Source organism: Cyprinodon tularosa, unplaced genomic scaffold, assembly GCF_016077235.1.
Source record: "Cyprinodon tularosa strain WSP-4 unplaced genomic scaffold, ASM1607723v1 ctg473, whole genome shotgun sequence".
Classification (NCBI taxonomy): Eukaryota; Metazoa; Chordata; class Actinopteri; order Cyprinodontiformes; family Cyprinodontidae; genus Cyprinodon; species Cyprinodon tularosa.
Window position 1 is genome coordinate 959,619 of NW_024039200.1, and position 26,211 is coordinate 985,829.

The window sequence follows — 26,211 nt, forward strand, 5'->3', positions numbered from 1 at the left end:
CTCTCCTTGCTGCACAGCTTCATGTGCTCTGTGTTGTGGTTTGAGAGGGCGGCGCTTGGAGACGGCATGCCTGGGTCCGCGATTGTGATTGGTTGGGAGGAAGCAGTGACTAGCATAAACCTACATGCTAGGCTACAATGAGAAGGAAGGAAAACTGCGTTTCTTTTTTATCGAACTTTTATCGACCCTCTTTTTTTCTATTGCGCCACACGTCTATCGATCGATATATATCGTTATTGAATTATCGCCCAGCCCTATATAAAATCTAAGATGACAATGGCTGAAAGAGGAACTCACTCAGAGCCGTAATTGTGCTGAAATCGTAAAAAAATGCAAAAGCACTTTGCATTTAAGTTGAAAAACTTTTTTTTGTCACAGAATAAGCTCCAGAACTTCACAAATGGCAGTTTTACAATATGCATTACCAATTCACGTATCTTTGATGTATCCCTCTTTTCAGTTTTAGAGCTTTGCTGTTATACCCACTCCATCCTCTCCTTTACAGTCCTCATCCATACTATAACCTGGTTACCTACTCTCCTCTCGAGCATCAAGCAAGTTTCCTCACACTTTTGCCAAACTGGTTCACTCTGCACTCACCCTGACAATTTCAATTCTATCCCCTCCCTATCCCTCAGAAGAAGAAAAATAACTCCATATACCTGAAACTAGTATAAAAAAAAGAAAACAGCAGCTGACATCATTACATAATCTACTTCAAACTTCACACCTGTGCTACTTTTACTTCTGGTGGTTCCTTGTCACATATCAATATAAACTAATCCTATGATCACTTAAGGCCAACCAACATTTAGAGATTCACAATACATCTCCAGAACCTGTAATATCTCATAGGGGTTAATTGACCCAAAAAAAGGATCCAATTCAAATTAATCAACTCTGTATAAAATTAAATACTTGGGATTTGTGCTTTATATGACCTTTAATTTCAACTTAATATATATGACTGTCAGGCTACTGAAATAATGTGCAATAGTTTCAGTGCATGTGTTTTAAATGACAGACAGCCCACTAAATCTTCAATGAGATAACAATGCGACAGAGAACTGGGTCTACAGTTTAACAATCGTCCTATCCTTAAAGGAATAGTACACCCAAAACATGATTAGCCTTCATTTTCTACTCACCCCCATGCTGAACAAAACTCTGGAGTACTTTTTTGATATCTCAAATGCATCTGGAGATCTGGGAGGCTTCTTGCTGTCTGCTGACATTCAAATAATGGAGGTCCATGGCGCCCGAGACAGAAAGGTCCATAAAAGTCCACAAAAACTTGTCAATATTCCTCCATACTGCTCGTCCAATGTAATCCAAGTGTCCTGAGTGGGTAGCATCCAGAATTTACTCGAAACGAAGTCATTTAGAACGTTTTAGAGCCTAAACAGTAGTGTATAGGATTTCCTAATAGCGCCCCCATGCTCGCTCGCGATTCTACGGAAGCCGGCAGACCAAACCAGCGCATTCAGCTCGGCAAAGAACTCATGCTCTTCCTCAACACTGAAGTCCTCAGACATTTTTCTTTCGTTGTTTCTTTCTTTGCACAGGTAAACAGCACATTTCTTCTTCTACGCTTGCATTATCGGCAGAGCAGACGCTGAATGCGCACTTTCTTCCGGTTTGGTCTGCCGGCTTCCGTAGAATCGTGAGCGCGCATGGGGGCGCTATTAGGAAATCCTATACACTACTGTTTATGCTCTAAAAACATTCTAAATGACTTCGTTTCGAGTAAATTCTGGATGCTACCCACTCAGGACACTTGGATTACATTGGACGAGCAGTATGGAGGAATATTGACACGTTTTTGTGGACTTTTATGGACCTTTCTGTCTCGGGCGCCATGGACCTCCATTATTTGAATGTCAGCAGACAGCAAGAAGCCTCCCAGATCTCCAGATGCATTTGAGATATCAAAAAAGTACTCCAGAGTGTTGTTCAGCATGGAGGTGAGTAGAAAATGAAGGCTAATCATGTTTTGGGTGTACTATTCCTTTAACTGGATGTTCTTTGCAGCCAGCCATCAATTGGTTCACCTGCTTGATCTCCATCACATTCCCACACTGTGCTCTTACTACTGGCAACTAAAAGAAAATCTTTGCTGTATTCGTTGGGTTTATATTAACACACTGAACCAAACAGTAAAGGTGGATAATTATAGCACTTGTTTGAATTTCAAGATAAGCCGTCAGCTCACTGTCATTCTTTAAAAAAACATATGTATTGGCAAGAGAAACAAAGCAATCAGATTTCTTCTTTATAAGGTCAGACTGTTTCTTCTTCTGCTGCAGTATTAAGGTTCAGAAATTACATTAAAAATAATAGCTGCCCAATTAAATCGAAAATAAAACTAACCAATCCGCTTATCTTCTTAAGTTATCAGAATGGTTACATTTGAATATATAATAACAATCTCAGCCATGTAGGAGTTAAAAGCAAGAATGGTTTCCTAATGTTGATTTATTTATTTATTTTTTGATGCACTTTCATTTAAGCACATTTTAGAACTGTAACATGCCATGACTAGGGCTGGGTTAAAAAAACAAAATCGATTTAATAGATTCCTTTATATTTTTGCAAACTCGATGTCTAGGGAATGAGATCGATTAGTTTTATAGTGACGCGCGTGAAGTTCGCATTCAAATGAGCAGGAAAGATACACTCAAGATTACTTCAAGCCAGACAGCTGCAAATATAACTAATAGGCTGAAGACGTTAACAAATGGGGGCAGACCAGCAAACACCCTGTAGTTGTTACAGACAACGCTGCAAATATGGTTTGAGCATTGAAGATAATGCAGCTCCTGCATGTCTGCTGTGTCCCCGCTGTGTGTCATCTGCTTGCTCGAGTGAGGCCTTTTTTACTTTTCACAAACAAGTTTGCACTTTTGTGACAGTTTTGTTCACATCTCAAGTTAAAACTGTCTGATTTACAAGTTTGCAATTTGTGTACTTTCATTATTGTAAAAACAGACTGAATCAAAATTAATCGCTTTAGAACTGTATGAATCAAAATCAAATCGATTCAGGACTTTGGCAAAAATACCCAGCCCTAGCCATGACTGATATTCATGTGTTAGGAAGTCACCTTCTGTTTATAAATTTAAATGAAAACCTCAGCATCTTTTGGAAACACTGTAAACGAGCAGTAAATTGATCTGAAGAAAAAGTAGGCATGCTTTGCTTGGATTCAGCTGAAAGGATCATTCAACAACTTATTCAGTTCCACTCAAGACAAGACAAAACATATTTTAGCATACACTTTAAAAGTAAAGTTTGACAAATGACCAGACGGGGACAGTGCCAAGCAGTTACTGCTAAATGTATTGAACAGACAGTAGGAGGAGAGACTGAGACAGGGGTTACCGTAAGGGGGGATACCTTTTCCAGTTTCAGAGAATTGACAGCATACTTTTCCATCTAAAGGATTCATTTAAAAATTTTCAGTTCCCATTTAATCAAACTGCTTGTTGAACAAAAGGGTTAAAAAAAGTTATATAGTCTGAATTATCTCTTGCATAGACCCAACCAATTCTAGAGCCAATCTAGGTCTTATTCAACTTTGATAACTTATTTAAACATCGTCAATAGAAATAAGTCAAACATTATTATACTTACAATAGGTGCATAACTATCAGTCATTTAAATTGTTCAATACCACACAACTCATGTGCAGTTTTTCACAAAGTCCTATTTTATAATCTAACATCTCATTTTATACATTTTGTCACTATAGCAGCAGATTACAAAATGCAACAAGGAAGTAATCTTCATAAAAATGTATTTTCTTCTGGTATATTATACCAACTAATAATAATAATATTTTAACTAACAAAAACTTTAGTTGTGTATCCTTTGCATTTCATCTGCCTGTAAGGAATGCATAGCCATATAGAAGACCAACTTTGATTTTCTTTACATTTGGTTATTTTGCTTCTAACAAATGTTTTAAAAAAATTAGCTATTGATATTTGTTGCTGTTCTGCCTACTTTTCCATTACGGGTTGACATTTTACCTTGGTTTCTTGCATTGTAATGACAAACTGAAACTAAAGAAAGTAAGATGCCAAAAAGGAAAAATTAGACTATAAAAACCTAATTACAGAGTCTAGGTTATGGTTAAAACATCAAATTAATATAGTCTGTTTGACTCCAATTCTCAATTTCTATAAAACAGGTGAGCTTGGAAGAGTAAAAGGAGTCCAGTACATTACTCAATCCTTTATTGACCGAGTGTAGATTGCTGCATAGCACATTGTGATAGACCACAAGGGTGCCTGTGGTGCTGATGAGTCGGATTAAAAGCCCAGGTTGTGTTGAAAGCAGAATTCAGGTCTTCTTTTATTTGCTGTGGTGTCTTAACTTCCTTTTGACCAGATCCTATTGATTCTTTATGGGTTCAGGTTAGGTCAGGTTGCAGTCTAATTAAGCACAACATCAAATTAAATTATCCAGCTGGAAAATTTAATCAGCATCTCCACAAAGATGCCCAGCATCTCAACTTCCTGGAAGAAGGCTGTGTGGACTGTGGACTCCAGAACCCTCGACAAACCAACATCAGCAGATGACATAGTTAAACTGATTAACCACCGACATAAAACTTTACATTGGGATTAAGGCAACATGGATTCGGTGACACTCTGCCTTTCCGGTCCATACTCTGGAAAATTGATTTTCAAATGGAATAGAAACATAGCTTTGATATGAAAAGACTACTTTGGACTAATGAGCCACAGCCCAGTAAGACTCATTCAATGTCTTTGGCTTAGGAGTGGCTTGACACATTGGTAGCCCATGTCTAGGATTCTTCTGTTCATAGTGGCTTTAAATATATGAGCAAACCTCGTGAAGACCCCTTAAACCCGTAAATGAATTTGGTCATCAAACCTCTCGTTGTTCTTGGTGCGCCTTTCATACCACTTAAAGGCCTGGTTATACTCCTGCAGCAGTATGTAACAATGAGCTTGACGCAGACATTTTTGATTTATGCCCAGTATTAAAGCGTGGTCTGGGCTATACGTTTTGGGTCTAGTTTCGGCCGAGGCGGTGAGGAAGTGGGGGCGAGTTTGTCTGACAACGGAAGGACATGACTGCGAAAATAGCAGGGATCCAGGTGGAAAAAAGGGTCCCAGCGTTCTTGCACACCTCGCTCTTCGAGTTGTTTTCCTCAATTTCGGTCATAAAAACAAAACAAGCAGGCCTCCTGTGTGCGGCACTGCCTGCGGTCACCTACAATTTGGGAGAGGTGCAGCAGAGTGTCTGCGGAGGGGGCGGGGAGGTCTCTTTGTTCACTGCGACACCTATGCAGACGACCTAGTTTCCAAGTATAAAGCTTTTATTAATATTTTTTGATGCAGCACTAGTTGTTGTAGTCCAAACGGGGCCATTGAGGCTTACCCTCCACTTGTCGTCTTAGGGATGTTAAAATTAAAGGAAAAGGCTTAAAAAATGTAATTCTATGTGTACTCAATCTAATGAATGTATGATTAAAAAATGAAACCCTTTAGTCCCTCTTGAGCGGACAGTCAAATGTATCCTTCTCTGTCGTGGATGTGGTAAGAGTCCCAGCTGCTGCTAAATACAGATAAGGACAAATTTTTTAACCTCACGTTTTCATTAGTTATTGGTTCCAATAGTCGGTTTGCGATCTACCAGGCATACGCATTTATAACCGCTATGTTTAAAGACAACATGTCGTCAGGAGGCCACACATGTTAAAAGGCCAATGGCCTGGATGTGTAGAAAAGCTCTTACATGAGTTTAGGTAAAAAGTACAGTAATGAGCCAATAATTAACCATATCTAAATAGAATCAATGAATGCTAATACAAAGTAGACTCTGTAAAATAAAAGACATAAATTACATTACAAGTTACTTAATTTTTAGACTTGAGAGAGCGTGCGAGAACAAGCAAGCAGAGAGAGACAGCACTGCCCAGAATGTGTGTAGAGTTAGAGGTCTTTGTACTCCTAAAACAGTGTTTGGTTCTAGATATCAAGGAATGAATCTCATGGTTTAATTTCAAACCTGTTGGTTGGATCCGTATCACCTAAGTGTTAGGTTGCATGTGGTGGTAAATATGGAGAGTGACGTGAGCACACAATGCTGTCTGTGTGGGAGCCAGTAAGCAGTGCAAAAGAAGCTACTAATGTTCAGCTGTAAACCTGGACTCAGGAACAGGTTTACAGGTTTTTTAGTAGTCCATGCTCTTAATAAAGCCACCTGTGTCCGAATTGAACCAGACAGGCACTGACATGAGGTAAAGGACAGTCCTTTATAGAAATGACTGCTACATATCTGCCGAAACTCTGGGTATGTCGACCTCAGTTTGCTCAGCCAACACAGTGACGTGACAAACTGTGAAGAATGACAAACACCTTTCCTCATCTTCACGAGAGGCAAGTTTAAAACTGCGTAATCCAACTCTAAAAAAAACTGTTGGTGGAAATACGATACATTAATGACAAATTGGATTATTAAACAAAAAGACATCCATGTTAGATTTTAAAGGGCTTGAGACTCTTAATGGTTTATTGTATGTATTGGTAGCTTATTATTAATCAGATAAACTAAAGAAGTCTTTTAAACAACATAATCTCAATCTGAAGCCATATCTCTGTCAACAAAGACAAGCTTGTCATTTAAATTATTTACCATATGATTAAGGAATAAAGGATTGAAATCTCAAGAAAGAATATAAGCTGCCAAGTTATAGAAATATTAATATATATATATTATTGTAATATAATAGAATATATTATTGAGAAAATATCTGTGAAACAGTTTTTTAACTACCGTATTTTCACGACTATAAGGCGCACTTAAACGTCTTTTTTCCCCTCAAAATGTGCGGTGCGCCCTATGGTGCGGTGCGCCCTATGTGTGTTGTAACTGCGACTTTTGAGACCACCTCATTGAGGAGATGATGAAAGAGTGGCTGAATGTAAGGAGACCAGGTGTTTTTTTTCCACTCATCACCATTAATCTGTGACTCCATGCGTGCCCATCTCACAGCTGATGTGAAAAACATGGGGAAACAAATTAACGCTGTGCTCGCTGTTCAACCGCTCGACATCGGTGTGAACCGGACCCAGCAGGTGCAGCAGAAGCAGCGAGTTTACATGCAAAGTCAATGGTTGACGCGCGTATAGGCGCAGCAAAAGGTCCCGCAGCGCGTTTTGGTGCAGCACGTCGGGAGCGTTTAAGCATCTGATGCACCGCCAACGCGCTGCTGCTGCTCAGATGGAAAAATTGAAGTTTTGCTGCTGGACGCGCCGCATCAACCAATCAGAGAAGCTGATCTGGGAGCTGGCAGCGAGACAGACAGCGCTCTGATGACATATGATATTAACGCAAATGAAAAGGCTGGGTGAACGCTGTGCTCGCCGTTATCCCGGGGGTCTGACAAAGGAACTTCCACCGCTCGACATCGGTTTGAAGCGGCCGTTCACAGTAAGGCTGTGAGCGGCGTGGGAGCGATGGATGATAGACTGAGACCACAGTTTCATGATAAATGGAAGGCAGCGCCGGGCAAGTTACGCCACCGTTTGCTGGCTCTGTTGTTCAAGCTTTCGCAAAAGCCGGCATTATTTCTGAGGAGCTGCGCTGCACGGAAAGTGACTCTGACAGCGAAGAAGGGGAAACTGGCATGTCTGATTTAGCGCAGCTGTTTTATTCAGAGGAATGCTGAGGATAACAGAGGATGATGACTTTGATGGGTTTGATTAATACTTTGTAATAAATACATGAATAAAGCACAATCATACTCAGGTTTGCTCCCGCTCTATTTTTCTCCCTGAAAACTTAATTCAATGGCAGCCTCTGAGCGCGTCTCCTCCGCTTCACCGCGGTGGCTGGCAGGTGTTTTTTCATCTAAATAATCTAAATCTTGCAGCTATATTTGCTGTGATCAGTGGGAATAAAGTAGTTTTAATATGTTTTTAAGTGAGAAAGTCCACCTGAAAACTTAATAATTGCAGTCAGTTCATCCAGATTATCTATTTCTGTCGGAGGCGCTCAGACCCCCACATACCAGCGGTGCGCTGACAGGAGAAATCCTTTCGTTCACCGCGGCTGCTGGCAGGTGTTTTTCATCTAAATAATCTAAATCTTGCAGCTATATTTGCTGTGATCAGTGGGAATAAAGTAGTTTTAATATGTTTTTAAGTGAGAAAGTCCACCTGAAAACTTAATAATTGCAGTCAGTTCATCCAGATTATCTATTTCTGTCGGAGGCGCTCAGACCCCCACATACCAGCGGTGCGCTGACAGCAGAAATCTCTTCATCAGCAGCCTGTAGGCTGGGCAGCCTGGGGTTCACCGCGGCTGCTGGCAGGTGTTTTTCATCTAAATAATTTTAGCTGCAGGCACCAGGATACCGGCAATAAAAGCGAACATATTCCGTCAGCAGGTTTCAGGATTTTAAGTTAATTTAGGAGTGATCACAGCGCTGTGTCATCTGTCTCACGGCCAGCTGCCAGGTTTGATTAATACTTTGTAATAAATACATGAATAAAGCACAGTCATACTCAGTTTTGCCCCCGCTGTATTTTTAAATACGCAGTAGAGGTATTTAAAGGTAGTAGAGGACTTGTACCTGTATATAAAAAAACGCGCCCTATAGTCCGGTGCGCCTTATGTGTGTGTTAAATACAGAAATGGGACACATAACTGAGAGTGCGCCTTTTAGTCCGGTGCGCCTTATGGTCGTGAAAATACGGTAAGTGTTTTGTTTAGGTGTATTTGAAACTTCAGGTGTTAGGTGGCCTCACCCTTGACTCCAGAACACAGCCAAGTTCATGAATAATCCAATGACAGCGGTTCCCCTAGATCTGGAGCTGCAGTCAATTCCATCTGTTTAGATATCTAAGCCTCTATTGACATTACAAAGAAAAAACATGACAATGCAGACTAGATTCTAAAATGCATTTACGTCATGAACCAGCCGATGTGAACTGACTGCAGGCCACCGAGGTCCATTTATAAATCACAGGTGGATACAGCAATATCCCGTGCAGCTGTGACTTTTCAAAAGAAGTGAGCCGTAAAGGAAGACAGGTGGTAAGGCGCTGCCTCAATGTCAGCACTAAACCTGTGTGGGAGGTTCCCACATGTTGTCTTTTATAAAACTATGATGCCACACTGATTCAGTGTGACGTTCCTGTTGTTAGATAAGCAAATCCTTCAACCTTAAATCTTTCTCTCCGCCTTTTTCCTCAGATATTCTTGGCCTTGGAATCCTGGATGGTAGCATAAAACACACGTCATCAAAACCTCACTTTTATAAAGCTTACTTCCCCCCATACAAAACAGCTGATGCGGGTTTAAGACTATTCTGCTTGTGGAGTCAGGGAAGTAACAGTGAAGGTTGATAGAACCCCTGACCTCAACAACTTCTACAAAACACATGGAAGTGGCAAAACAGAGTCCTAATCCCATCTTTATGGGTTTAGTGAAACAGACTCAAGACATGTCTCCAATAAAAAAACTGCCACTTATAATAATGGTCTGCTTGCATTTCAGTCAGCTGCAGTATATAGACTTAACGACATCTGCATCAGGTACAGATATAGCAGGCTGAGCAATTAAATGCAATGACTGCATTTTACTAAGAACTAAGCAGTATTATTTTGACAGCCCTAACAAGCAACTGGAATAACTGGTTACTACTAACAGATAAAACGTAGCGTGCAGTTTAGCTTACTGGGCCTGAAATACAGATAGAATAGATGCTAACGGAGAACGACTGTAGAGAACAAACTTGGCTAAAATAATATTCAGTTAGCCCTAAGTGACATCAACATGAAATAGTGAGGAGGACACACTTAAGAACCCTTTACCTCTGCCTTCAGAAATCCTAAATACCTTTTAGGATAGTGGAGATGCAGGGAGGCATCCCAGTGATATCTCAAATGCTGCTATTCAAACATACTCTATATTTTCTTTTGGGTCATTTTTATCTTTTCAGAGTGGACTGTTCAGCTCCACTGTCTGCAGTTTTGTTATTTCAACAAAAGCCGTCCATGTTTGCCGTTGCCCTGGAAGCAACCAACATGGAGGCAAACAAATACGGACAACTCGAGGCTTATCTGCTTATTTCCCTGTAAGATTTGCTGAGAGAAGCCATAATGGGCGTGGGTAGGTCCATGCATGAGACATCTTTGGGTGTTGCCAAAAAACAAATACTTAATAACCCAGATACTGCTAACCTGTTTAAGTGATGCACACACATTGATAGATCAAATGTACGCTCATTCTGCCTGTCATAATTCAAAATCTTAGCATTTTATTTGTGCTGTCTGGGACCTTTGATCTCCTGCATGAACTGAGCGCTCCTGGTGTTTTCAGTTTTAATCCCAGTCAATCTGCAACATTGCCATCCTAAAGCATTCTTTATTCATTCAAATATAGATGTGTAAATAACATTTAATGAATTGATTTGGTTACAATGCAGACATATTTACAATTAAGAATACAGGCATCACATTTGGAATTATAAAAGAATTATAAAATAAAAATGTCTATCAAAAACATTAAGTTGTGTATACATTTTATATATTAAATTGCAGTTTAAACAAGAAATCAAAATCTAATCCGAGCAGCACCAAGATATTTTCACACCCTGTTTTAAGTCACATTTAATTTTGTGCAAACACGTTATATGCTACACCTGCATGTCCTGGTGAACAGAAATAACCTAACAAGAACAGTTAATTAAAAGGATAATTAACTTTCAAATTTCGAATCTTTTTTTTTTTTGTAAAAACTTGGACGTACGTAAACAGATTCAAGCCATTTCTGATCTTTTCCTTCCATAGCATCATAAAATCATTTGACTTTGCAGAACTAAAACAAGTCTCTGTCTACTTTAAGGTTCTCAGAGGGCTGCCAACATGTTTAAGACACATATTTACCCAGAAAAAAATAGGGGATTTATATTATGCAGAAAATACAAACAAAACTACAGAAATTTACCATAAAGTTGAAGTTCCCTTTTAAATACTTAATTTCAGTCCCTGTGTTTCCCTGTGGGTGTTTGATAATCATTCAAAAAAAATAACAATTTGCCGTTTCCCTTATGTGAGCTATATTTTTGAAAAATAATTCAACCACTTCAAAGATGTCAGGCCATAGTCCTTTGGCAATGCCACAATACTGGTGTCGTGATATGATTTATTCAGACGTATTGGCATTTAGAATAAGCCCTGGATGACTTCAGGAGATTTTGTTGCTGCTCTGCAGCAACAAAATCCGCACACAGTTTTATATTATCTAAGAAAAGTCATGCAAGACTCACCATAGTAGACAAAAAAAATTGCAAGATGCAGATATGAAAAGCAACAGAGGGAAAATCTCTGATCACTAGGATGTGTGCTTACTTAATTAAACTTAATTTTGTAGACATTTGCAAGTTTCTTAGGGCACAACTTTAACAGTAGGACATGGGTGTACTGAGAGTAGGGCAAAACATTTTAGTCTGTTTTTTCGTAAAGTTGTGAGCAGACGACAGCCCTCCTCTGACTGCTCCTCTTTGTACCAGCTTTACCACACCAAACAGGAAGCACAGCCTGTTGCTGATCAGACAGTTGGTATAATTGTATTCCCTTAAAACTTCAAACAAAACCACCAGTGTTACTTCCAGGTAGTAGTTGAGCATCTTACGCTGCCTCATCAAACCAAAGCTTGAAAGAATTGGAACCACAATGCCACAAAAAGGGCTTCAGTATAGTTTTAGAACAAAGTAGGCATAAAATGTGACTCAGAACCATGGAGGAGATCATTTCAGCTGGGGAAGCACATATTCGGTTAAAGCTTATTTACTACCCGCGCCAAAGGCCGTGAAACAGCAAAACGGTTTCCAAATGCAACAGTAAACAAAAAGTCAAGTCACCGGAGGACCAACTAAAAAGAAAGAAAACAATAAAGCCCAACAGAGTATGTGGGTCCATTGAAAAGAATGACAGAAATCCATGATAACCTTAAAAATTGACAGAGACAACCCTAACTCACTAACAAACAAATATGAGATGAGAAAAAGCCTCCATCAGTTTGGAATTATGTAGGTAATGAAAGTGTGAAAGCACTCCGAGATATCTTCCACAACAGCTTTCACTATAACTCACCATTCCACTAAATAATAAAACAATAAAATCTAGTCAATAGCAGTGTGCATAGTCACTAGTAGAGCACCTTTATAACTCTAAGCTGTGTTTGAGATTTTGTTCAAATGAAGCAGCGGGTATATTGAGAGTCTTACCAATCTAAAAATGCACAGACACAAAAAGCGGAATCTAAAAGGATGTATACATTTTCTCAAACTGATTGATCAATGTCCTCCAGACAAGACCAAGAGAAAATTAAACTGCAATTCAGAAAAATACACTCAAAATACGATGGCAGCTCAATTAAGTTCATCTGAGTATTTTGACGAGTAAGCATCAACCATCTTTAACTGATGGATCAATGGAGCCAAAAAAACAAAAAAAACAAAAAAACAATGCATCTGCGGTAATCTGTGTTTTGGACATCACACTAGAATTCCCTTTAAAGCATCTTTGTGCCAAGGGCATGGATGAACCCAAGGAGCAGATCCTATTTTGTCCTTCCAAAACCACTTAGCCAGATCACAGTAAGGGGTTACACTGTTTTTTTTTTTGGCAAATCATAACTATACATGAGGAAATTTTACAACACATCCATCCATCTTCTTCCGCTTTATCATGGACCGGGTTGCGGAGACAGCAGTCTAAGCTAAGATGACCCGACTTCCACACACACCTCCTCCAGCTGCTCTAGGGGGAGCCCTGAGGCGACACCAGGCCAGCTCAGAGACATAGTCCCTCCAGCAGGTCCTTCCATGAGGCCTTCTCACAATGGGACATGCCTAGAACATCTCCCAAGGGAGTCGGCCAGGAGGCATCCAGAACAGATGCCCGAGTTACCTCAGCTGGCTCCTTCAACGTGGAGGAGCAACAACTCTACTCTGAGGTCCTCCTGGCAAACTGAGCTCCTCACCCGATCTCAAAGGGTGTGCCCAGCAATACTGGGTGCCAGTCAGAACTTAGTCCCGCCCACAAGGTTTGAGGTCGGGGAAGTTCGGTCTGGCTCTGCTCCATAGTAGCGCGAGTATTAAAGCCCACTGTCAGGCGATCCAATCAAATTGTCAGGGCGGGCTTTATACGATGATGGACAGATGATCAAGAGTAACGTAATCAACCACGTGACCAAAGCGCGCTAGGGTGACAACAATAATGGCTGCCGCTGGAGAGTTTGGGTGAGTAGATTCTGCTATTAGGTCTGTTCTAGAAGATATCGACAGCAAATTAATTTTAAAAGAGGAACAGAGAAACGCGATCAAGTCTCATCTTCTTATTCTAGGCGTGAAACTGCACGCTTTGATTTTTGTGGACAACAACTATGCCTCGCTTAACATACGTCACGCACTCCGTTGCTCTTATTGGTTGTAGATCTATCCAATTGAGTGCAGAGGCATTTTTTTTCCTGGTTCGTTCGAAACACGCCCCATAATCACAGCTCTATGGAGCAGTATCAGACTCATATTCTGACTAGAATTGAGTCGGACTACGTCAGGCTACTCCGAGATATCTTCCACAACAGCTTTCACTATAACTCACCATTCCACTAAATAATAAAACAATAAAATCTAGTCAATAGCAGTGTGCATGGTCACTAGTAAAGCACCTTTATAACTCTAAGCTGTGTTTGAGATTTTGTTCAAATGAAGCAGCAGGTATATTGAGAGTCTTACCAATCTAAAAATGCAGACACAAAAAGCGGAATCTAAAAGGATGTATACATTTTCTCAAACTGATTGATCAATCTCCTCCAGACAAGACCAAGAGAAAATTAAACTGCAATTCAGAAAAATACACTCAAAATACGATGGCAGCTCAATTAAGTTCATCTGAGTATTTTGACGAGTAAGCATCAACCATCTTTAACTGATGGATCAATGGAGCCAAAAAAAAACAAAAAAACAATGCATCTGCGGTAATCTGTGTTTTGGACATCACACTAGAATTCCCTTTAAAGCATCGTTTGTGCCAAGGGCATGGATGAACCCAAGGAGCAGATCCTATTTTGTCCTTCCAAAACCACTTAGCCAGATCACAGTAAGGGGTTACGCTGTTTTTGTTTTTTTTTGGCAAATCATAACTATACATGAGGAAATTTTACAACCCATCCATCCATCTTCTTCCGCTTTATCATGGACCGGGTTGCGGAGATAGCAGTCTAAGCAAAGATGCCCCGACTTCCACACACACCTCCTCCAGCTGCTCTAGGGGGAGCCCTGAGGCGACACCAGGCCAGCTCAGCTCAGTCCCTCCAGCAGGTCCTTCCATGAGGCCTTCTCACAATGGGACATGCCTAGAACATCTCCCAAGGGAGTCGGCCAGGAGGCATCCAGAACAGATGCCCGAGTTACCTCAGCTGGCTCCTTCAACGTGGAGGAGCAACAACTCTACTCTGAGCTCCTCCTGGCAAACTGAGCTCCTCACCCGATCTCAAAGGTTGTGCCCAGCCACCTTGTGAAGGAAACTCATTTCGGCCGCTTGTATTCGTGATTTTGTCCTTTCAGTTGTTACCCAGATCTCATGACCATAGGTGAGGGTGGGAACGTAGATTGTTCGCTAAATCGAGTGGTTTGCCCTGACACTGCACTGATCTGTCAATATTTTACAGAAATTATAATAAAACTTACCTTGATTTTAACTAAGAAACAGACAAAACCAGTTGATTGTTTTTCATTCAAGGCTGTCGCGCACTTTAGGTCACTGGATAGCTGACTCAGTTTTCACTATTATGGTTAAAACGACTTGTATCAACTAACTCATTGAAATTACTTTAAAGAAGAAGGGTTTACGAGGAGCCAGAGAATTTTAATTAGCTATCGTTTACAAGAGCTGAATTTGGATGAGAGGTACCCTACAGCTTGTAACTACAGAATTCGACTGTCTTTAAAAGCTTTAATTTTGAAGAAACCCCTGAAGCAGGCATATGTTTGTTCTTTCCCTTTCATAGACTCAACACCAGGTAAATGGCTGGGCTATGAAGTTGCAATAAAAACTTCAATTAGATGTGTCAAGCGCTTCAAAGACAGTGGAGCCTCAAACACTGAAACTGAGGAGGAATTTACCTTTTGTCTTCTAGGTTGGGGTTTCTCTGCAAGTTCCCTGATTAAATCTAGATATCTATGCTAACCATGAGAATCTTTACTGAAACTTAATATAAATGAAACTCCTGTAATACCATCCCCAGAAAACTTTTTCTCAGCTGCCCAACAGGTGCCATCCACACAGATAATGACCAGGTCTGCTGGGGAGCAGAACTTTATCACAAAGAAGACCAGAAATATCACCCATAAAGCTGTTTTTTTGTTGTTGTTTTTTTCAGGAAAGAGAAAAACTAAGTAAAATCAATCTGTAGCTTGTTGGTAGAAGAGAGAATGAAAAAAAATTGTGTTGCATTAATGCCAAGAAATTTATTGCTCTACTGTTCCGGATAATTTTAGTCAGAAGTCGAAACAGGCTTGATCACATACTCGTCAGGCAACAAGATTCAGCATTTCAAATGAGTTACTTAGGAGGTACCCGCACAACTCATTCCATAACTGGTTCAACTGTTCAGGAGCTTTCCACATAGCCACAGCAGTCTACACCTGGTAGTAAATGCAATTCAAGATCACCTCAAACTTTCACACATTTATTCTACAAAACTGACCAGCGTAAAAGAAGAAACATTTAAAGCATTTTGCCATTTTGGCAAGTCTTCCCTCGGCTCCTGACAGGGACACTATATCACATAAATAAATGCATTCGGTTACCTGTGACAACAAACCAGACCAGGTTATGTATTCTTTGACGTGATCATGCATGTTCAAAGTTTCGCTTAGTTTAGCCTGAATGTTAACTTTTGACTGCACAATTGATACAAAGCTCACAAGGCTTTAATCCAGTTTTAATTTACAAATAAGCCTAACTCCTATGGCATCAGTTCGTTCCCAAAGCAGACTACCTACAGAGAGCTTCCTCCTTTATAGCAGACTTAATTACAAATTAACTCTCTTTTGATTTGAAATCACATAAATCTATTGTAATGTTGAAGGGGAATAATAAAATATACTTTGCCAAGTGGTAATCACAAGATAAACAGTAATAATTTTCTTCAATACCGTTCCTGCAGTATAAGTATTTTTAAAAGGCAAATCTCAGAGACACTTCGGTTGCGAGCAGCTGCAGCATCACATACATCACCATACATTTAAAGGTAAAGTTAGCCTTTAAATGAACAAGCTACCTTTATCTTCAGACATTTGTGTAATAAATACCACTGGGTCACAGAGGCACACGGCTTGATGATTGTGTGGTCACAACTTCTCCTCTCAAGTTGTGCATTTCACTAGTGTGAAGTGAAAGTGTCAAAACCCTCTATAGCTGTAGCAACACAAATTCTTTTCATATGCTTTCATGCTTGTAATTCCTGTTGCTTCTTAGTGAATAATGCATTGTATGTGTGCCAAAAGTCCTAAATATCACTGCGCACTTAAAGAAGAGTGAGAGTCTGCAAAGAGAAACTACAATTGTGATCTAAAAACAGCTATCATTGACAAGTAAAAGGAATTATGTCAATCTAGTGAAAATGAATGTAAATGGCACCCTTTACAGACAAGGGAGGGCATCAAAGTGCTTTTACAGAACCAACAAAAAAACGATGATAAAAATACTGATGCATTTAGCACCCTAGTGGAATAAAGAGAAAATTAAAAATATTACTTTATTTATATTTTTTTTTACTATTTACTATGCTGTAGCTGGTATGCTAATGATCAACTCACAATTCAGTAAGTATTTAATATGTTCTTGTTCTTCTCTTTAATTCAAACACATCAGAAATAGAACTTTAATAATAATAATAATAATAATAGTGTGAAACAGTGGTATTAATGCCAAGATCATCATACCACCTGACTGTCAGCCTGGCCCATGCCTGAGCTATAACATTGAATTTCTAATTCCAGGAAGACGTTCCTAGAAATGTTCACCTTGCTGTCCTCTCTTTCTAGTGACAAGATTTTCACTATTATTTCTTGCTCATCACAAGTCCAGTAGTTGTAAAGTTTTTCTACTGTTGATTCAAATGTAGATATATCTCAATTTAGGCAGGTAGCTATTATTGTATAGCTACATGCTTCTCAGTAAAAAAGCAGGTTGCTTTAACTTTCCTATTTTAAAAGGGATGCCTCTTCAGAATTATACCTCTAGGAAACAAGCTAGATATATAGTATTGAAGAACCAATCTATTAGACTGAGATCCGAATCCGTTATCGTAACCTTTCTTGCTCTGTTCAGTTACCAGCAAGTACTTTGAAATCTGACCACCTTTCGTTTTTGACCTATAAATGCATGTGAACGTGTGTACACTTCAATGTTCTGTGTCTGCTGAGTTATAAAACTTGCATGTGTATACTTTTATGGTCGAGCAATGGCAACCTTATAATTTCTTGTAAACCAAAAGGACTTGCAGAACACTTTTATATATGTTATTCGGGGAAAAAAACATTACTTGTCAAACATCTGCATTATCTGGTAGGACCTTGAAAAAAAAAATAATAATAAAAAAAAAAAATTAATAAATTTCCAATAAAGTGTCCCTTTACTAATTTTAAGTGGCAAGAAATTGTTAAAGTAAACAGAATGGTGGTTCTGTGGTTTTTCTTCAAATTACTTTCATTTATTTGCCCCCACCCATCCTCACCACCTTCTACAGAAGCACCATAGAGAACGTTCTGACCAGCTTTCTCACTGTGTGGTGTGGAGGCTGCAGCGCCTCAGACTGGAAGAATGTGAGGAGAGTGGTGAGAACAGCAGAGAAGATCATTGGGGCTCCTCTTCCCTCCATTAAAGACATTTCATCCTTGCGCTGCATGTCCTGAGCCCAATCAATGACCCCTCACACCCCCACCATGGACTGTTCTCCCTGCTGCCCTCTGGGAAGAGACTTTGAAACATCCAATGCAGGTCCAGGAGATTCCACAAGTTTCTTCCCCACTGCCATTAGACTGCTGAATGTTTTGTAAAACAGGTTATTTTATTGTATTTTATTATATCTATTATTAAAAAAACTGAAATGTTAGAATGTAAATTAACAGTCATATGTTTATATTACTGTTTTTATATATGTTTTATTATTTTTCAAGGCTGCACTTAAAAAAATGAAATTGTTTACAGAGCTGCTCTAACCGAAATTCCTTTTTTTTACACTTGTGTAAACAAAATGACAAAGAAATCTAAGTTCAAGACACAATCCTCAAATTAAAATGCCTTATTTTCTCAGACTCAGTGTGAGGTTATGCCACAACAATAAACAAATATATCAATTTAAATGGCTTTTTAAAACATCTTTACATCGAGAATCAATCACAAACTGATTCAGATGAGTTAATATTCAATGGTCCCAGTTTAAATCCAGTCACATTGTTCTGCAGGAGTAGCGCTTTTTGAACCGCATGTGATTTTAGATTTTTGCATATCACTTCCCAAACAAATCCTGCGGTGGCCTGAGTAATGTGGCTTGTGCCATTGTGGTTCCAATGTTTTGCATGTGCAAGCTGCACCGTACAATCACGTCTAACAGTTTGGCTTTGAGTGCACTAGGGTCAAATTGAGCAACCTTTGCAATAACAAAAAATAAAAACCTACCTAAGAGCAGCAACTTCAGCTCCCTGCGCGAGTCTCTCTTATCCCGCCGGAGTTGCTTTTCGATCTCAGCGTTGATTCGCTTGGACTCCTTCGCCTCCTCACTCAGGCAACAAGCCATCATGGGCTCCAAAGTCATCACCGCATGAGCAGGGGGGGGGGAGCACGTCAAACAAGCAGCGCTGGGCTACACCACCACGAAAACTATCTGAGTGCAAGGCTCCACTTTCTATGTGACAGTCTTGCTGCAGAATCTGGCCTCCTCGGCTGCTGTTAAAATAGCTCCCAAATGTTTAATATTTGACAGCTTTGCCTGGGCAAAAATATGAAGTTCACAATGAATGAATCACAAAAAAATAGCTGCAGTGGTATATGGGATTAAGATGCCTCAAGATGTACGATTAACCGTTTGAATATTGATGCACTCTTCAAATTGAGCTGAGTTTGGGTGCGTTAACTGAACAGGCTAGCCTGGAAAACTAGCTAGCTCCTGACGTGCGAAACGAGTTATCAAATTCGCCTCAATGTAAACTGTCTTTAACAATTTGGCCAATTTGAAAAAAAAAAAGCTAAAAAAAAAAAGAAGCAAAAAATCAACTTCAGTCCCAGAAGCGGTGGGACACAACAGGCTGCCTGGGCCACATCTGTACGATCCCCTCTGCTGGTCGCCTGGCCGAGTACAAGCCTAGCCGCCCAGAAAAACCTACCCTGGAAGATACGCCCGAGCTGTGTCAATTAACCGCTGGCAAACTGTCCATCCAGGCAACTTGCCTCACTTTCTCCTGCTCCTCGGACAACAGGCCTGGGAAAAATCCAAACGAGAGCTTAGGGCTGATGCTGATATCTCTTCCACACTGGTACCCAGTAAGCAGGGCAGGCTAGTTACTGTTAGCTGGGAAGGCTAGCTAAGGAAGCCATCCCTAAAAAAAAAACTGTCTGGACTGACAGATAGCCGCCATGCCTTTAGCCTCAGGCTTTCTTAAAGGACCACGGTGGCATAAACCCCTCGAGATGCGTAAATAGATAACTGACAACTAAATGGACACTTTCTCCATTTTCTCGCTCCTTTAATTTTTTCCAGGGGAACCGAGTCGCTCTTCGTCTCCCACTCCACAGCCCCGGTGTGGCGCTACTGTTACTGCTGACGTCACTCAGCGATGTAGCTGATTGGCAGAGGATCTGTCCAATGAGAACAGAGGATATGGGACCCTGTGGATCAAACCCTTTTTAATGGAGAATTTTAACAAGTTTGCTTGAGAGGAAGTAGTGCTTTTATTCTGGAGGCGTGTCCGTGTAAAAGTTGAGTATTTGTTTGACAGGCAACGCCCATCTTCTGTCAAACAGCAGCAGCTCGAAACACAGGGTTGTTTGCTTCAGTGATGCAGAATAAAACAATATGACCTGTCACGTTTGCTTTACTGAACACGGAGAATCAGTTTTATTAGTCATTGCAGATGTAGGTCACTTAACAACGAAATTCACCCTCTGCATTTAATCCACCCCTTAGTAATGCGCAGCTTGCAGCAATCTTGGGGGTCTATGGAGTTTGAACGGGTACTTCCAGCATTCTTAGAATTAATATGTTTAGTCTAATAGTCCTACAAAACAGTAAAGATTTTCCTTAAAATGTTGAACAAGCAGATGAATACATAATAAAACACGACAATCAGCAGTCTTATTCTTGGCAATGTTGCTGGAGAATTGATTGTGTTTCCTTTTTCAGGTTTTGCATTTGATCCTATAAAATGTTATTACTCCAGAGGGCGCTGTTCAATTATTTAAGGACTGTTATCAGAAATAGATCAAATACCATGGTTTGAAATGATCTTTTTAATGTGCCTCTCTTTGTCATTAAGCTTATATGAAAGGAAGTTTTCACAACTGAAACTAAGAGCATTAATAAATACATACTGCAACATATTCTAATAGATGTTATTTAAAACAAAATCTAGTCAATTTTAACTTCTTTTAAATTATTCTTTATCTTTATTTGAATCAAACTCCTTATTTTTAGGGTCAATTTTATGTTTTTCTTCAAATATTTTCACAAACCTACCTAAAATAATTGATTGGATTAAAGACATTTAGCTATAAAAATATGAATATTTCAGTTCAGCTTCCTAACAGTTGTTTACTGTAGTTACTGATTCTGACAGTCAAAGAAACTGTCATTGGTGTCACAGCAGTAAGCTGTCAGGAGTTGCAGTAAAGCCGTGTGTTTTGGTAGATTGCTGTTTTCTCTTAAATAACTGAACTGCAGTCTAGGTAGATTTCTTGTTTTCTTTTTGCTTTTTTTTTGCATTTATTGAGATGTTCAAGCTGGAGCATGACATAAATATGCACTTAAAGTAAAACTGGATTATGGATAAAGGTTGTTTGTATTGTTTGTCTCTATGTTGCCCTGTGATGGACCGGGGACCTGTCCAGGGTGTACCCCGCCTCTCGCCCGTGGATAGCTTGAGATAGGAACGTGCACCACTTGCAACCCTGCTTGGGATAAGCGTGACGGACAATGGATGGATGGATGTTTTTCACTGGCTTTAAAAAAAAAAGGATTAATCTTGAATCTAAAAACTGGAAACTCTCTATGTGTGTTCTTCTCCAGGCCCACAGAGAGGAATCTTTTACCAGTTAAGAAATATAGATTTATGAAAACAATTGAAAGAACAGCTAATATCAGATCAGGAATTCAAGTTTAAAAAAATAGCTTATTTTTCATGATCGATAATAACTCATGTCAGGTCACAATATCCCAGTCATTATCTATAACCACATTCTCAGCCTAGAAAATTCCTACCTTTAAACACTCCAAAAAAAATTATTAATAGCCTCTTAACTTTTCAAAACCATAAAAACTTAAAACTCAGGGCAGTTTCTTTAGGTTATCTCCTTAATCTTAAAAAAAAAAGAGTAACTGTTATCATACTAATCATCATAAAGTATAAAGGTTTAAATTCACACTTGCAATGATCAGCACAAGCTGTTTTTTTTTTTTCACACATAATTACACATCATCAAAGATATCATCCAAACTTTGAGAGGTATTCTTCCCATCTCTGACAAGTTTGCTGGTTTGAGTAGATGCGAAGATGGAGAGAACATACATTGTCATGCTTGATAAAACAGACAAAAAAAAAACTGTCAGAGGTTTTCTATATCTTTGGATTGGGACAGAGGCTCACCTTTGAGGATAAAATGACATTTGTTGCCTAGAAACAATGGTAAGGCTGTCACGATTTGGTGGTGTTGGTAGAGGACCCAAATGCAGAGACGAGTTGGTTCAGATGAATTTAAGTGTTTTAATGGGTTTTCAGGTTCTGAGGCAGGAGGTAAACAGGCTCAGAGGCAGGAGTCAAAAATCCAACAAAAATATCTCACAAGACAGGAGTCAAAAAATCCAACAAAAATATCTTCAGAACCAGAATCTAAGAGACATCAGGGAAAAACCAAAACTAGGAACCAGGAAGAGACAAGGAAGGACGACAGAGAACTGACCAGAGGTTTGATGAGATGTAAGGCGAGGATCCAGCAAACAAGAACTGAAGAGGGAGGGTTTTTAAAGGGGACAGAGACAAAGAGAGAGCTGACGAGGAAATTGGCAACAGGTGCTGGCAGGACAGAGAAAACAGCAAGGGAGGACAGAGCAGAAAACAGAGCTAGGGATAGAGGACACAAGAAGGCAGCAGAGGACAACAAATGGAAAACCTGGAGGACAGGAACTAACAAGAAAAAAACAAAATAATAATTAGACATTAAAACAAGGAGCAAAGTAAGACTGAATACTCTAAATAAACATAACAAAACCAAGACTGTGACAAAGGCTGAGATCAAAGCATATCAATGTGTTTGAATGGCCAATCGAAGATGAATTGTAATCAAATTTAAAATGCGTGGTGAGACTTGAAGACCGATTATCATTGATTTTAATGGAAATTTAGCTATTTTGTAATGAAGAATGACCAAAGAATGACTTGGAGGTATATGTGGTCACAGTGCCCGACTTTTTAGATTTTATTTGTAAAAAAAAAAACAAAAAAAAAGAACATTTACACCATACATAATTTTCCTTCTACTTATATACATATTTGTTATTTCATACAATTCCAACAAATTTGGGAGGATAAAAATAAAAAATTAGAATACTATGCCAGGGCACTGCCTGCCTGCAATGCTGCATAAGTGTTGTTGAGAAAAACCAGTAATCTAAAAGGATCACGGAAAGTTTCAATTTTCAACGTTGCAAGTTATTGTACGAAGAACAAATCAAATACTTAAACTCCAAGTGCAGTTTGATTATTGTAACTCTTTATCCTTTGAAGTTTGCTTTACTTCAACTTCTTGTCTACAATATTTCACATATTTTAACAATAATACAGCTCTACCATACATTGAGTTTTTAAAGGTAGTGCAAATTCTGCGAATCACCAGAGTCTGTAACCCTGCATCACAGTATAATTAGTGATTAACATAGAAATCTTTGGGGGAGTGTTGGCCTACTGGTTAGAGCAGTGTACTTGTGCTCTGAGAAGGTTGCAAGTACCCGGTTCGATCCCGAGCAAAACACTTAACACTGCTCCACACCACACCACACAATGGCAGCCCACTGCTCCCCAAGGGGGTGGATCAAAATGCAGAGAATAAATTTCCCCATTTTTGGACAATAAAGGGATTTACATTTACAAATCAGCTCGTTTAAATTACTTAGTCACAATATAATGTAATCTTAAAGGTCCCATTTTAAATGGAGTTATTAGCAAAACTGAAACTGTTTCAGAAGGTCCACAATGTCTTTATCAGCTGTGCTATTTAATGTGACATAAAGCTGGGAGTAAAGAAAACCTAAAAAATAAATGTAGGATGCATTAAAGGGCCATTGTTTAGGGATTTATTGGTGTTAATCTGTACCAGTTTGTGTACCTTTGTTTGACATTAAAATGCCTTTAATAAGATAATGAATTATTTTATATCTGCAACCCTAATGAGGTACATCCTGCACATGATTGGTCACAGATAAATAAACTTAAAAAAGACAGATACATTTAAATGTGAGCTCAGGGTTTATTTTCAACAAACAAAGGGGAGCTGCAAAGACAGGGAGGTATTTGAATAGATTTTAAGTGGTTGTGATACTAATCTGACATACAGTATCACTGCAAAAACAATCCAGAAATAAGTAAAAAATTGCTTAAATTAAGTATATTTAGCCTTAATTTGAGCAGGTAAATAAGATGATTTGCCAATGGAATGAGTATTTTCACTCTTAAAATAAGATAGTTAGATAATATTTACTTGAAATAAGAAGATAAAATTGTTTTTTCTTATTTTAAAAGGAAATTGTCTTGTTCCATTGGCAAAGTGTCTTACTTACCTCCTCAAATCAAGGAAAAACACACTTATTTTAAGAAAAAATAACTTATTGAGATTTCTATTTTTTGCAGTGAACCTCCTATGATCTGAAAGCCAAACCTGGCTAGAATAAGACAAGTTAGATTAGATAAATGGTTGCTGGAAGTAACTACTGCTTGATACGGAAGGGAGGTTTCCCCTGCATCAGGAAGGTGCTGAGTTCCATTCTAGGGTTTTCTTCATAGAGGCGCCTTGATTCCATAGGTTCTCCTCGTGTGATTCTGCATGTGAGTAAAAAAAAAGAAAAATAATAATAACTGACATGACAGAATCATCTGGCCAGTCTGACCCAGCAGAATATCCCTCAGGTTCTTGCACTCAGGTGGCTCAAGAGCAAAGACATTCAGATCAGCAGATTGAGCAGTTTACAGAAATGTTTCTGGAGCTGCTTAACAGATCCACTCCCCTCTAGAGCTGGCACAGCCCCCTTTCCTGAACCAACTCCTGCAAATTCTCATTTTTATTTAGCCAAGCCTTATGTGGGTGAAATGGGGAGGTGTTGTGGAATCCTTTTACAATGTTTACTAGTTTTCAGGCGATCCCCCAGGTCTTTTTTTAAAGGATAAAATCTAATTTGTGATCAGAGTATTGAGAGGTCGAGCCCTGCAGTGGGCTGAAGCAAGATTTGGGGGTGAGTTTCAATTCCATTTTTGCTTTGACCAGTTTATCTTGGAGTTCAAACATAAATTTGGATATACTGAGTCAGTTTCTAACATTCCACCTAAGATATGGAATTCAAAACAGGGTAGCCAACCAGTATCAGACTTTGCAATTGAATTTCAAACACTAGCAGCCTCTTCAGCCTGGAACCCTCAAGCTTTAAAGGGAGCTTTTCTTCAAGCCTTGGATAAAATAATTAAGGATGAACTAGTGTGCAGAGAGGGATCTAAAACTCTAGAAGAACTAATCTCCCTGGATATTTGCATTAACAACAGATTTTGGGAGAACTTGGGAGAAACAAGATTAATTTACTTCTTCCCCAATCTCATCTTCCAGGTGTTTCACAAAGTTCAGACTCTTACAGGCCAGATCGAGAGGAGCGATGCAGATTGGTCTTACCCGGTGTCACCTGAGGAACAACAACGTCGGATGAAAACTGGAGTCTGCTTGTACTGCTATGAGAGTGTTTACTTCATGTCTTCCTGCTCAAAGCAGCTAAAAGGGAGGGCCCACAGGTAAGGAAGGGACCAGTGGGCAGTTTTAAGAACACATCCTTCAGCATGACAATACCCATCTCTCTTCAACTGAATCAACCATTTCTCTCTTTTTCTTTATTTGATTCTGGTTGCGAACAAAGTCTCATGATAAAAATTTAGCTTAACAAATACTACTTACTGTTGTGTGCCTACCTGAACCACTTCATGTCCAAGCTCTAGATGGAAGTCCTCTGCATGTAACCATACACCAAATGGAACCAGTACAACTTCTGGTCTCAGACAATCATTTGGAAGAAATTATTTTTTTCCCTGTGTTCTTCATCCCAATCTCCCATTGTTTTAGGGTACTCTTAGCTCACCCTTCATACACCTCACCTGAACTCGAAAGACAATAGGGTTCAGTTGTGGCGTAACCACAGTCTGTCAAACTATCTACAGGCGGTCGTGTCTCCAGTCTTAAATTCTCAAGAACAGGAAACTGCAGTAGACCCCTCCCTGGTTCCACCTGAGTATCATGACCTTCATCTGGTTTTCAGTAAGTCTAAGGCCCTCTCTTTCCCCCCATATGACTGTGCTATTGAGTTACTTCCTGGAGATCCCCTCCCCTCCACAATGTTGTATAACTTGTGCAAGCCTGAGAGAGAGTCTGGAAAAATGCAAAAATGAGTATCTAGCTGCTGGAATGATCCGCACCTCTACCTCATCTGTTGAAGCAGTTTTTTTTTCTTTGTTGGGAAAAAGGATTGATTACTAAGACATAGCATCATTTACAGTGGCCTTGACCTGATTACTGGGAAAAATAAATATCCACTTCCTCTTCTCTCAGCAGTTTTTATACCACTTCATGGGTCACATTTCTTCACTAAGTTATATATCCAAAATTTGGTCAGAATAAGAAAAGGAGAGGAATGGAAGAC

General features: G+C 39.4%; 1 protein-coding gene across 2 annotated transcripts in view; it reads right to left on the reverse strand.

The window, feature by feature from the left end:
- Nucleotides 1-18,870, reverse strand: part of LOC119794270 (guanine nucleotide-binding protein G(q) subunit alpha-like) — a 33,142-nt gene extending 14,272 nt beyond the window's left edge. For both annotated transcript variants that reach the window (XM_038301733.1, XM_038301734.1), the window contains exon 1: nucleotides 18,735-18,870. In XM_038301733.1, the coding sequence (XP_038157661.1) occupies nucleotides 18,735-18,870 (136 nt within the window). The remainder of the gene's footprint in view (nucleotides 1-18,734) is intronic.
- Nucleotides 18,871-26,211: the final 7,341 nt, after the last annotated feature.